This window comes from Helobdella robusta (genome assembly GCF_000326865.2).
Source record: "Helobdella robusta unplaced genomic scaffold HELROscaffold_14, whole genome shotgun sequence".
In the NCBI taxonomy this organism is placed as follows: Eukaryota; Metazoa; Annelida; class Clitellata; order Rhynchobdellida; family Glossiphoniidae; genus Helobdella; species Helobdella robusta.
In genome coordinates this window covers 1,606,110-1,620,856 of record NW_008703782.1, presented here as the reverse complement: position 1 = coordinate 1,620,856, position 14,747 = coordinate 1,606,110, and the positions used below count along the sequence as shown (strand labels likewise).

The window sequence follows — 14,747 nt, the reverse complement described above, 5'->3', positions numbered from 1 at the left end:
ATAATAACTATTATTTAGTTATTTAATCAACGATAATATATTATTTAAATAATAATAATAACAACTATTATTATTAGTATTTTTGTTGTTATTTATTCGTTTTTACTGAATAAAAATGAAAAAAATAATTTTATTCTGTTTTTAAGTTGTAGTAGCCCGATTTTATATTTCCAAATAATCCATTGGAATTTTTTTTAACATCCTCATCATCGTCATCATCGTCATCATCATCGTCATCGTCTTCGTCCATATCTTAGCTGTCATAGTATTGTACTTATCATCACTAACAATATCACTGTTACCTTCACCAGGTGATATCATTATCGCCATCATCCTGTGACGTCATCAACATGTATTATGACGACTACTCACCGGAAGAGGCTTTCAGAGTTAACAAGATAAATAAGAACAACGTCACCACCACCAACAACAACAATAACAATGATAACAACAACAACAACAACAACAACAATAACAACAGCAAAGACATCAGCGAAATCTTCAACAGTTTCCTAAACAACATCAGCAACAACTCATACCATCACCATCCAGATCTTATCGGCGAAAATGTCATTGACGAAAATGTCTACAACAGAATAATTCTCGCCTCAGATATTGGACCACCACCATCCTCATCTTCATCATCACCATCCTCTTCATCATCTTCATCATCATCTTCTTCATCATCATCTTCTTCATCATCATCATCTTCAAAATTGTTTGATTTCAACCCGGCAAGCGCTTACGAGCAATCCCTAAACAGCAGCATCGTCAGTAGTAGCAGAAGCAACCACAAGGGCGGCAATTTATACGATAGTTGTTGGACTGCGTTTGTTAGGACTACAAACGATGGTAGTGGCGATGGTAGTGGCGATGGTAGTGGTGGTGGTAGTGGTGGTGGTAGTGGTAGTGGTGGTGGTAGTGGTAGTGGTGGTGGGTACGATGACGTCATCATTCCTGTTGTCGTCATCATCATTTCCGTTCTGGCTGCAGTGTCCTGCTTGTTCGTCATCTGCTCCATGCTCTCCTCCAGGAGATTGAGGATCGGTGAGTGGGTGTTTGGTGAAGATGATGATAATGATGATGATGATGATGATAATGATGATGAAGAAGATGATAACGATAATGATGATGAAGATGATGATAGTAGTGGTGAAGATGATGATGATGAAGAAGATAAAGATGATGATAATGATGATGATGGAAAAGATGATAACGATAATGATGATGAAGATGATGATGATAATGATGATGATGATGAAGATGATGGTGATGCTAAATATAGTGCTTGTGATATCTAACTGGAGTTTATTTATCATCTTCTCATAAACTTTTGTTAAACTTTAATATTTATGATTATTTCATTGAAAAATATTATTACTGATTAACGTATGTCACCTTAGGTCAAAATTTTATGCTAATGAATCTACCAGTATGTGACCTTGTACTCCTCCTCTCATTGGCTCCCGTCCTGGTGGCCAACCACTCATCAACCAATCACGGAATACCATCTAAACCGTTTCAGCCAATCACGTGCCGAGTTGTCTATTACATCATTATTGTAACCGTTTACGTCAGTCAGTATACCCTAGTTGTGGCCTGTCTGTATAAAGTTTTTTCTCGCCTGAGATGTTACGGAACTAAAAAGAGGAACGAAGTAGTTGGTGGAGGCTATGATAAGAAGAATTACAAGAGGCCAGTTTTAATATGATAATTTCATTTTTATAATTTATTATAAATATAACTCTGTCATAATTATTGATAATCGTTAGCGTAGGTCATCATCATCCATGTAATCATCGTCACTCAGATAGTTTTACAATTTTTATGGTATTCACTCGTCCTTGGACTATCATTCATTTGTCTTTTCATCCATTCATTCGTTCGTTCGTTCGTTCGTTCATTCATTCATCCATCCATCCATTCATTTATTCATTCATTCATTCATTCATTCATTCATTCATTCATTCATTCATTCATTTATTCATTCATTCATTCATTCATTCATTCATTCATTCATTCATTCATTCATTCATTCATTCATTCATTCATTCATTCATCCATTCATTCATTCACTCATTCATTCACTCAATCTCTCACTCCCAGATCGTTGACCGTTTGCAACGCCGGCCTACTCTGCTTAGTCATCTGGGTGTCCTTCATGCTCTCACACGTCAAACTGCTCGTCACATCACCATCCCATCACTATCAAGACCCCCACCCTCCGTCATCATCATCATCATCATCATCACCAGCATTATCATCGTCGCCATCATCATCATCCTTTTACGAGCCGTTCTTATGTTACGATGGGGTTAATCATTACATGAATAAAGTGAACAAGAAAGCAATGATGATGAAGATGATGATGACAAAAGTCGGCGGTTATGGTGACGATGACGCTAATTATGATAACGATGATGACGATGGTGGCGGTGGTGGTGGTGGTTATGATGATGGTGAAGAAGAAGAAGAAGTGAGATTCGATGATGATGATGGTGGGGAGGAGGGAGAGACAACAAGTTCGAACATGAGAACAGTCTGGGTTCGTTCGTTTCGTTATCACGTTACAAACCTTGCCCTTGCTGTTGTTGTTGTTGTTGTTTTTTTCATCTACTGACTGAAGATACAAAATAATAATAATAATGATGATGATATGGATCAATTACATTTGTTAATAATGATTATTATAATGATAATAATAAAAATAATAATATGGATCAATTACATATGTTAATAATAATAATATTAATAATTATAATAATAATTATTATTATAATGATAGTAATAACAAGATAAATAATTTTTAAAATGATGATAATCCATGATATAATATCCATAACAATGTTTATCTAGACCAAAATTGATAGCATAGATATTAAACTTTCATTTCATTAAAACTCGATATAAACATACGCATATTATATATATACACACAAATATCGTGTGTCATCGTTTGATGGTGTACAATAAGCAACATATTGACACACACACACACACATACCTACAATAAACATGTACACACACACACACACATATATACCTACAATAAACATGTACACACACACTACACACACACACACACCACACACACACTATCAAACACGACAAAAATAAAATTATCACATACACTCCTCCAAACACACCAACAATAAACACACGCAAACATTAGACACATTTCCTCTTAAATGCGCTTGTATGCACGTACATATGCAATACACACACGCAAATATGTATATACACACGCACATACGCATATACACACGTACATACGCATATACACACGTACATACGCATATACACACGCACATACGCATATACACACGTACATACGCATATACACACGCACATACGCATATACACACGTACAGACGTATAATTTTGATTTGTTTATGTCTCCTTGATAACAAGCAGGCCGGGTGAGGAGGAATTTAATACTTATTTCATGGCCTGATTAATATGTTTGTGTGTATGTGTGTGCGTGCGTGTGTACATGAGATGGGTACGTGTGTGTGTGTGTATGTGTTGGTACGTGTATGCATCTATTTTTATGTGTGTTTGTTTCTATTTCTGTTTACCTGCTTCTTACGTGTGTGTTTGCATGTGGTTGTTTGTAGTTTTTGTGTGATTTTTTTTTGGTTTCTGACTGATGTTTGAACGAACTTGATGTGTTTATTTGTGCTCCTCTTGTAAGATCTGCTGGTACGTTTCTATTGCTACATTTGTCGGGTCATGAAGGTAGGCGCGCGTTCCATTTCTATAGTTTTCTAGACAATAATTCAAGTAACCAATTAATTTTTTCCAATAAAACCCAAACGCTTAGTACAATGAGTCAAATGTAATTAGACATAAACACAAAATCTATTAACCAATCACAATTAATAATCTGCTAATTGAAATATCAACTCACTAATCACATTTAATGATCCGTTACTAAAAATTTTAACCCACCAATCACAGGTGACCTTCGTGACTTGCGCATTTGCAGTCCCGTTAATGATCGTCTGCTCGTACTCAGCCATAATCCTCAAACGGTACAGCAACAAGATCAGCAACAACCGCAACTGCAACCTCAACGGCAACAACAACAACAAAACAAACAACAATTTTAATGATGACGACGATGACGACGACAATTTCAACAACAACATCAACAACTACAGCATCCGTAACAGTCTCAACCACCACAACAACAACAACAACATTATTCTCTCCAAAACCCCAAACGTCAATCAAAAATTAAGCCACATTCTTCAACGCTCCTTCAACCAATCATATTACGAGGCTGTTCAAAATTCTGAAAACGCGAACAAACAGAGCAGAGAATTAGCCATGGTGGTCTTAGTAACCGGTCTAGTGAGGGCAGTTTGTTGGCTGCCCATGTTGGCCGCCTTGTATTTTGTTGCTTTCAACCACGGCCACATTGGCAGCTACAACAGCGACCACACCAGTTACAACAACCACATCGGCATCAACTACAAAAATTGTCACAGCAACGCTTATTCGCCAATGAAGAAATTAGAATTTTTTGCTGTTTGCTCCGTACTGATGAACGCCATTTTAACCCCGATTGTCTATCTTTCATTGGTTGAAGGTTTAAAAAGATGGGCCTGCTCTTGTTTGATTAGAAGAAAAGTTCAACCAATCAAAAGGGAGGAAATAACTGTTGCCCTTAGCAGGACGGCAACTCTGCCGCTGAGTGAGAGGAAAGGGGCGGAGCTTAACGAAACCATCTTGTCAATCATTTCTGATAGCTCCAACCACATTAATTATCTTGGTTAAAAATGTTGATGACGACGACGACGACGATGATGAAAATGATAATTGTAATTGTTATTGTGTGATAAAAAAAAAATGAATAGTGATGATAACATTAAAATGGAAAATGAATGTCACAGCCACTGGACACCTTTGGGAAAAGTGCTAATCGTCAAATTGTGAAAATTTTTGAAAAATGATAACATTAATAAGGGTGATGAAGATAACGACGATGATGGTGATAATGATAATGATGATGATGATGACGTACTGATAATGATGATGATGCTAATGATGATGATGACGGTGATGATGGCAACAAATATAAGAGGTAGGAAAATGAGAAAGATTATTATGAAGATGCCACTGGTGATGAAATTTAACCCAACTTCATACACTTCATACATACATACATACACACACATACATACATACATACACACCTACGGAACGAAACGAAATTTTATATGTATGTACATGCTTACATACACACGTACGTACGTACATATACATATACATACACACACAAATACATACATACAATGCTATGACATGCCATGCAATTTTATATTTTGTTTGGGTCTTCAATCAACACTTCAGTAATGAGCGATACGTGTGGGTTTGTGAGATTGTGTGTGTGTGTCTGTGCGTGTGACTGCGTGCATGTTTGTGTGTGTGTGTGTGTATGTGTGTGTGTGATTGACCGAGTATATGTGTTCTCGTTTACATGCTTTTGTGGGTATATATTTGTGCGTGTGTGTATTTTGAAGCAAATAAAAAAATATACCGTATATTTGTATGTGAGTGTGGATGAATAATATAAGTGTGTGTATTTGTATGTGTATATAATGTACATACGTGTGTTTTTTTAGGTGTTTTGTTGCAGACATATATTACAAAAATTCTCTATGTATGTACAATTTTCACTCTTTACATTAAAACGTTACGAAATACCTGTTTGGATTTTTGTATGTCTGTTATGCATACATACACAAACGCAAGAATATGTACATAAATACACACACACACATACACACACACACACAAATACTTACACGTATACACAGACAGACATACAGTTGTGTGTGTGTGTGTTTTCTTCTCATATTAATTACATTACATCATTTGATATGGTTCTAAGAAGACGATGAGGCAAAAAAATTAACTGAATATAAACAGGCGTTCTACGCTATATCAGATAGTTCGTTATATAAAGAACATCGCTATAACGAGTATTATTCTATGTTGTGTTATATTACCTTTTGAAATTTGTATATATACATAGAAAGAGAGAGAGAGAGGGAGAGAGAAGAAAGAGAGAGTTGTGTGAATGAAAGGTTTTTTATGGCAATTGCTTTGAATTGTTATTTTTATTAGTACTATTAGCAATTTTTACTGTTGTTTTTATTGTTATTAATATAATACTATTATTAATGTAATTGTTATTATTATTATTACATTATTATTTCTTTTATTATTATTATTTTTTTTTATTCTTAGAGTTAAATGCAGTTAAAAATGATCGGTTCATAGCAAAAAAAAATTGTTTCTTCACTTCAGGATTTTTTTCTCGCTAATAAAATCACGTAATAAGAAAAATAATGACAATATAACGTTATTATTATTTATTATTATTATTGTTATTTATTATTATTGTTATTTATTGTTATTATTATTAATTATTTTGCTATAAACAGACAAAATTATATACTAGTGTTAGTGTTAACGATTGCTCTGGCCGATAAACGCTACAATAATTAAAAGAGTTAATATTAACAATATAAATAAAAATAATTTTAATAATAATAATAATAATAACAATGATAATAATAATATAAAATATTATTCATTAATTTTATTAGTAGTTGTATTTGCCGAAATGAACGCTCTATAAACTCTGATGATAATGTTACTGATGACGATGACGAAGACGATGATGATAATGATGACGACGATGATGATAATGGTGATGACGATGATGATGAAGACGACGACTACGACGATGATGATGATGAGTTAACATCATCATCATCGTCGTCGTCGTCTTTTTCGATTTCCAACAAATCCTACCCATGCATGATTAACTAGATGAGGAAGCTGATGATGAAAACATATCATAACAATAAGAGTAATAACAAAATATTAAAAACAATAACAATAATTACATTAATAATAATGATAATAATAATAATAATAATAATAATAGCAATAAATGATTCAATGAATACACCTTTATAATAATCAAATGACAAGTTCGTTCGTGCACACAAACAAAAACGACTCTATATCATTTCATACACACATACATACACACATATATACATACAAACACATGCACACACATACGTGTCTACATACATACATACACACACATACACACATACATTCACACACATACACACACACATACATATACACATACATACGCACATATGTCATTAACGTACCTACATTCGTATATATATATATATATATATATACACGTGGAAGATCCAAATAAAACATTTATTCCCAACCGAGCATAAATACATCATAATTTTCTTCTTAAAAGAAGTTATCCATAAATTTGAATGCGTGTTTATATGTGTGCTTCTATATCTGTGAATGTGTATGCTAGTATGTATATGTATGTCTGTATATATAAGTGTGTATGTATATTCATGTTTGTTAATTTACTAACAACTAACATCTAGCATGCCTCTCATAGATCATTTAGGGAAGATTTTTATTATTTGCTGAAAATTTTTGTATGAACATAGAACATTTCTGTTTAGGTGGCCATACTAGATGAATTTTTTTTTTATAAATTCTGTTATGGTCATCCTGCTTTCTTTTAATTTTTAATTTTGAGAAGCAAATAAATTTCGTTTCGTTTCGCTTCGTTACGTATACAACACGTATGTATGTTGCGTATGTACGTGTGTGTATTATTATTATTATTAGAGAATTTATATTTTATCACTATTTAAAACTTCTCAAAAGCGCTGCTCAAGTCACGTGATTTAATTCCTAAAAAAAGATGAGTTTTTAGTTTTTTACGGAATTGTTGAAGAGTTAAAGATTAAAGGTGTTTCTCTCTCTTTTGCGTTTGCTTAAGAGGTTTCAACGACAAACACACACATCGTACATGAATACGCGTGCAAACCACGCATCATACACATTGCATATGATAGGCGTAGATCTCTTTGTATTCGAACCCAGTCATTACAATAGCATTTAACCATTTAGTCATCGCGCCGCCCTGGCTTTGAATCCAGTTAATCCAGGCTGACGATGCTGGCGTGGTAAATTATTACAAACATTTGATAAAAACAGAAGATTGGAAACTGGACGACAATTAGTTTTATCATCTCTTGTCAAGGAATGGTGCTCAAGCACAAATTAATAAAAGAAGTCAGGAATGGGATGAATACTATATATAATATTATATATATCCATGGATGAATAGGTCATGTATGTGTGTATGTATGTGTGTATGCATGAATGTGTGTATATGAGTGTGAACATTCAGGTTTATATGTATGTATATAGGTCTATGTTTATGTGTGTTTGTGCGTGTGTGTGCGTGTGGGTATGTTTGAGTGTATGTGAGTTGGTGTGTGTGTGTGTTTTAGTTCGTTTTCGTCCGTAGGTCCGCATCTTAAAGATGATGCTTCCAGATGATAAATGATGAGGTTGTTGTTTCTTTCCCCCCTTAAAATTTTGAAAGGAAATCACTTGTATGTTTGTGTTTTTCTTATGAAGAAAATATAATTAGCCAGCTGCCTTTGTCTGGCTATAACAATGAATCAATAAGATTAAAACTAATTTGTCAATTAACCAGTTAATTAGCTAGTTAATGAGTCAATTAATTAGACAATTAGATTAATTAATCAGTCAATCAGACGTTACATTTATTTGGAATTACAATACAAAGCTAAAAACGTACCACCAGTTTAGATAAATGTAGGTCGTAGTTAGTTTACGTTCAGATTAGTTAGATGTTAATAATTTGTGTGGCTTGGTAATTTATAATGGAGAGGCTGACTACATATGGGCTTTATTAAACTCTGTTGTCTTCATAAATTACTTATTCGTTTTATTTATTAGTTTATTTATGTTTTCATGATTTTATACTTGAAGGACGCATCTCATTCATTCATTTATTTATTCAATTCATTCATTCATTCACTCATTCATTCACTCACTCTATTAAACATTTTTTTGGCATTTTTTGTTTAGAAACTAAAAATTGATTTGATCTTTTGTTTATCATACAACCATCACTCATCCAGCCATCCATCCATCTATCATTTCATCCATTAATCTTTTTTATTCATTCATTCATTCTTTCATTCATTCACACTTTTTTCTACCTCTCAGTCTATCAAGTATAATTTTTCTTAATAATTTATTAGTTCTTTCGCTCAAAAATTTTTTTTATTCATTCTACGGTGTGGTTTTTCCATTCAGTCAATCATTTTTTTTCATTTTTTATTCATCTGTCTTTCGACTCATTTTATCTATCTTTCAATCCCTCCGTTCGTCCATTCATATTTTATTTTCATTGATTCGTTCACTTGTTAATCTAATCTAGTCATTCATTCATTCATTTCTACATCCATTCATACATTAATTCATTCGTTTGTTTATTCATTTATCTAATCATTCATTCATTTGTTCGTTCGTTCATTCATCCATTTATCCATCCATCAACATATCATTTATTATTAAAAATTACAATCTCTCAATCAAAAAGCTTCATTTGTTTGTTTTTTAAACCTAGATGAAAACAAAACTATCTCGATGGTGATTGGCTGGCTGATGGAAACAAAGAATGTGTGTGTGTTTGTACGTTCATGTATGTGTGTGTGTGTGTTCGTTTATATGTGTGTGTGTCTGTGTGTACGCTTATGTGTGTGTGTATGTGTATGTTTTTATACCTGTGTAGGTACATGAACTGAATACATGAAAATATTATGACAAGAAAACTATCTTTGTGGTTAAGATTTGTGTTATTGCCATTTTACAATTTGCCATCATCGTCATCATCATCGTAGTCATCCTCATCATTATTATTATTATTATTGTCATCATTTTTATCACATGTTCATCATCACATCATCATCACATAGTCGTCATCATCATCATCACATCATCATCACATAGTCGTCATCATCATCATCACATTATCATCACATAGTCGTCATCATCATCATCACATTATCGTCCTCATAAATATCACCATCATCATTTTATTTGTCTTGGTTCGTCACATTTTTTTTCAATTGCTCTTTGAGTAACCGGATTTGCTTCTTTAAAGCTTTCCTCTCTCTTTCTGAAATTTAAAAAAAATGAATTGATAAATAAATGAAGAACTGACAAATCTTAAACATTGTACAAAAGTTTGGCGAACATAAAATATACAAACACAGAACATACAAATAAACAAAACGTACGTAAACTCACACACACACATACGCACACACACAAACACACATCAAACTTATCTATACATAACCATATTCTTGTACAAGCTCGCAGTACGCCCCTTTCTGATTACACCTCGCAACAAACTGTCCTTCAAGCTGATTGGCTAGAAAAAGTTTGACGTCATCAGGTCTGTGCACGGCCACCATGGCAAGTAGCTGTGACGTCATTTCTTTTAGGTGCCATTTTAAATTTTCAACATTGTACGATTTTCTTTTTTGTTGGCATTTTTTCTTCTGCTTGTTTTGATTTTTTTGTGGTTGTTGTTGCTGTGGTTGTTGTTGTTGCTGCTGCTGAAGTTGTTGTTGTGTGTCAGAATAATTTTGTTTTTCAAGTTGTTGTTGATCGTATTCTTGTGTGGTGTTTTGTTGTTGCGTTGTATCTTGTTCTGGTATTTCATGATCCTCTACACTGTATTTCACTTTCACCGAATCCTCCTCCTTATTCTCAAGTTTATTTTTTACTTTTTTTGGCGCGTTAACTTGATTTATTTGATTCTTCGTCTTCTTTTCCGGAAAAACTTCACACCGGATGTAGTTGGTCCTGATGGCAAAAGCATTGTTGACCCTTGAGGTCATATTTTTGATGACCTCATCTCGCGTTAAATAAAATCGCTTCACTTTTCTGCACTCTTCTTGTTTTTGTTTTTCGATGACGTCGTCTCTCTCTTCATTGGCCTCATCAACCTTGGCACAAATTTGCTTGATTACGTCATCATCTTCGTTTTCCTCATCACCATTCTCTTCATCTTTTTCTTCATGTTCCTTATTTACTTTATCGTCACCGTTAGCAACATTTTTATCATCGTTATCAACTTTAATAACTCTAGGACTGCTAACAGAAGAAGCAGTAGTAGTAGCAGCAACAGTAGTAGTAGTAGCGGTAGTAGTAGTAGCAGCAGCAGTAGTAGTAGTGATAGCAGCAGTAGTAGTAGTTGCCGTTTTCGTTGGGTGTTTTTTGATGTTTTTATTACATTTAGTTTCTTTGATAATCAGCCCGTCTTTGTCTACCTTAAGCAAGCGACACTCTTTCATTCTCCCTTTCTTTCCATCACTTGCAGCTTCCCTGCTATTATTCCTATTGTTCATTTCGTTTGTCTGTAATATTTAATTTATTATTATAATATTTTAATTTAATTTTAATTTTATATTTTCACTTAATTTATTCAGCTATCAATATGTATGCTGGTTATAATTTAATTTGATGTAATAATATTATTGCTCATTCGCATAGTTGATTGTATTTATTATTAATATTTATACTTTTATTATTATTAGTAGTAGCAGTAGTAGTAGAAGAAGTAGTAGTAGTAGTAGTAGCAGCAGCAGTAGTAGTAGTAGTAGTAGTAGTATTTAACCGCACGAGCGTAAGTCTTCAACTCGGCATCAAAGAAATTTTTCTTTTTAAAATTCAAACTTGCCGCGTTTATATTATTGTAAACAACATACCAATCTTAACGTTAATGTTTTCCGAAAGAAAAAATAATATAGCGCGTATTTTCACCTTTAATTTGTTATACTTTTTGGATCTCAAAAAAATCATTCGTACAGCCCTATGTTCTCCCTTTTACTATTCAACCGGTCAAAAACCTTCCAAAAGTGAGGAAGAGATGCAGTGACGTCATAGGTCTATATTTTTCCATTTTGTCTTTCTTAACTAAAATTTATTCAATTCTTTTATTAAAACAACACTTAAATAAAGTTTTATTAAAACAATATGATTAAAATGGCAATTTTGTTCATTATCAACTAACTAACCAGACAACTGACCAATTAACCAATCACTCAACCAATCACTCAACCAACAAATCAGCCAACCAACAAATCAATCAACCAACCAATCAATCACTCCGCCAATCAATCGATTAACCAATCAATCAATTAAAAATATTTCGAGAAATCTGGGGCGCCAGAACATAGGGCACTTTCGGGTACCTTTATGATAGCGCGAACGATTTCCGAAAATCGAACTTTTGAGGGTTCTTTCATCGATGCCTGTCCTGAAGTCCAATTTTTGTCCAGGGCCTCTTTTGAAATTTCTAATTTTAATATTTCATTATATTTTACTATAAATTTATTTTCAAAATAATTAATAATTAATCACAATATTAGGAATAATTATCTCGATTAAATATTATTATTTGTTCTAAATTAATTTTTATAAACGTTAATTAACGTACGGGGGGGTTTGTACCAAGGTGGCTTGTTGGGGCCTTTATATCCGGGGTGGTCGACCCCAACTGGCTGTGGGTCGGCTTGGGATATGTCAACCTCAGTGGAAACTGCATCACTTACGGCGTCCGCATCTAATTAATATTCATGGGTGAATAAATTATGATAACGAGTTTGTGTGTGTTTGTGCGTGTTTGTGCGTGTTTGTGTGTGTGTGGTGTGTGTGTGTGTTAAATTATTTACCTTTATTGTAGTTCAATCCAGTTACTGCGTTAATAAAAAAAAGTTGCTATGTATAAATGATGGCATAGTGGTAAGTGGCAAGTTAAGTCATAAAAAACAGAAGTGATAATGAAAACGATGATGATGGTGATGATGGTGATGATGATGTTGATGGTGATGTTGATGGTGATGATGGTGATGATGGTGATGATGATGACGTAAAGGACGATGACGACGACATACGCAAATGAAAAGTCCCGATTTCTTTTATGTTCAACTCTTCCATTGTCCTTCTTTAAACGGATAAATGAATAATAATTAAATACATAATAATATAAATAATAATAATCTAAAAATGAATAGTTTTACATTTAAATCAAACAACAGATACTAAAACCACAAAAACACCTAACCATAGCCTCACATACAAACCCAATGTCCTCCTAACCTATCCAGCCTATAATCCAAATAGGCCGAAATGAAGCAGTATATTTTTTTAACAGTAGGCCTTCCCGCAAGAACCAGCCTCATAATGTCAACCAGCAGTTCTTCTAACTTTCCAGGCATCATTTTAATCATGTTCTCTTTTAAACATTTCGATAGGAATTTATTTTTCGCTTTTATTTCCCATTTTATGCGCTCCTTTTCCGCTAAATAATTTTCTCGCTCCTGCGTTCTTTGCTCCTGAGGTGTCAACCGTTTTCGTGGGAGGGATTTTTTTAATCTGTCCGGTGGTATCTTCTGACGTGTTGGCTCTTTGTTAACTGGTAAGAACTTTAAACTGTTTATGAATTTGTATTTTTTAGGTGGTTGCTGGTGATCGGGCTGCTGATACTGTTGCTGATACTGTTGCTGATACTGTTGCTGCTGCTGTTGAAACTCCTGTTGGTATTTACATGATTCTTGCTGCTGCTGTTGTGTTGCACGGCAATCAACTTTTTGAGTCAAATCACAAAATTCTGTCTGTCTTTTTGGCTGTTGTGGCAATGGGGACTGAGGTTCGAAGGGGAGCTTTGCTTTAGGGCAGATTTCTTTAAGGAGGGAAGAACTAACGGGTTTTCTGGGGACTTCTTTCATGACGTTGAGCAAGAAATTTGTCTGAATCATTTTATTCGAATGTTGTGGCTTGGACTTTGATTGACTGCTGTTGAAGTTAGTGGCGCTAGGCACCGTTTTGTTGGTGTTGCTGTTTAAAACATTGTTTTTGTTGTTTTTAGTAGCAACATTGTTGCTGTTGAAAATATTGTTTTTGTTGATTTCAGTAGCAACATTGTTGCTGCTGTTAATGTTGAATGTTTTTCTTCTGCTGGTTTTTGTCAAATTCTCGCTTTTGTTGACCTTCAAATTTTTTCCAGAATTTTTGCGATCTGATTTGACTGCACCGTCGTCGTCGGTGTTGATTTTCAGATGATCACGAACAAATTTCTCGACCGAAATCTCTAAATTTCTCCTCCAAAACGTATTGTACATGTCCGATTGACTGTCTTAGATTTGTGTATTTTATATAAGAAAAAAAACAACTTCAGATTCACTCAAAAAATAATTTATTAAAACAGTTTCAAAAATAATGTGTGCGTATGTATGTGTATGTATGTACGTATGTATACAAACTAATCATTATAATAATTTAAATTAGCTTTTAATCATAATTATCGCAATTAATTTAGCAATCAATGAAGAATATCAAGATAAACGGTTTCAACTCTCTCTTCGTCATTCACTCTTTCTCAACCTCTTTCTCTCTCTCAATCTTTCTCTCTCTCTCACTATATATATCGATATATATACATATATATTATTTATTTATATATAAAGGGACATATATATATATATATATATACACACACAAATGTATATATATATATATATATATATATATACAAATATAAACGTTTATGTTTACAATGTTTATTTATTAATAAGAAACGTTTTTATCATTTCAACGTCTATATCAAAGATATGTAAATACTTTTCAAATCGAACTTAATAAAAAATTATCCACAATTAAATGTTATCAGGGTTCATTGATCGGAAATTATTAGAAAAATATTTTAATAGATTTATAGATAGCAGTAGTAATAGAAGTAGTAGCAGTAAAAGCAGCATCTGTAGCAATAACAGTAGTAG

General features: G+C 33.4%; 1 protein-coding gene across 1 annotated transcript; it reads right to left on the bottom strand.

Annotated features, from left to right (window-relative positions):
- Positions 1-9,491: 9,491 nt before the first annotated feature.
- HELRODRAFT_190659 (hypothetical protein) lies at positions 9,492-14,090 on the bottom strand (the record flags this gene model as incomplete). Its single annotated transcript, XM_009014686.1, has 8 exons — positions 9,492-9,857; positions 9,926-10,075; positions 10,259-11,324; positions 12,162-12,265; positions 12,407-12,532; positions 12,642-12,687; positions 13,053-13,304; positions 13,557-14,090. The coding sequence occupies 7 exons, from the start codon at positions 14,088-14,090 to the stop codon at positions 9,993-9,995; spliced, it is 2,211 nt and encodes a 736-aa protein (XP_009012934.1). The 3' UTR covers positions 9,492-9,857; positions 9,926-9,992.
- Positions 14,091-14,747: the final 657 nt, after the last annotated feature.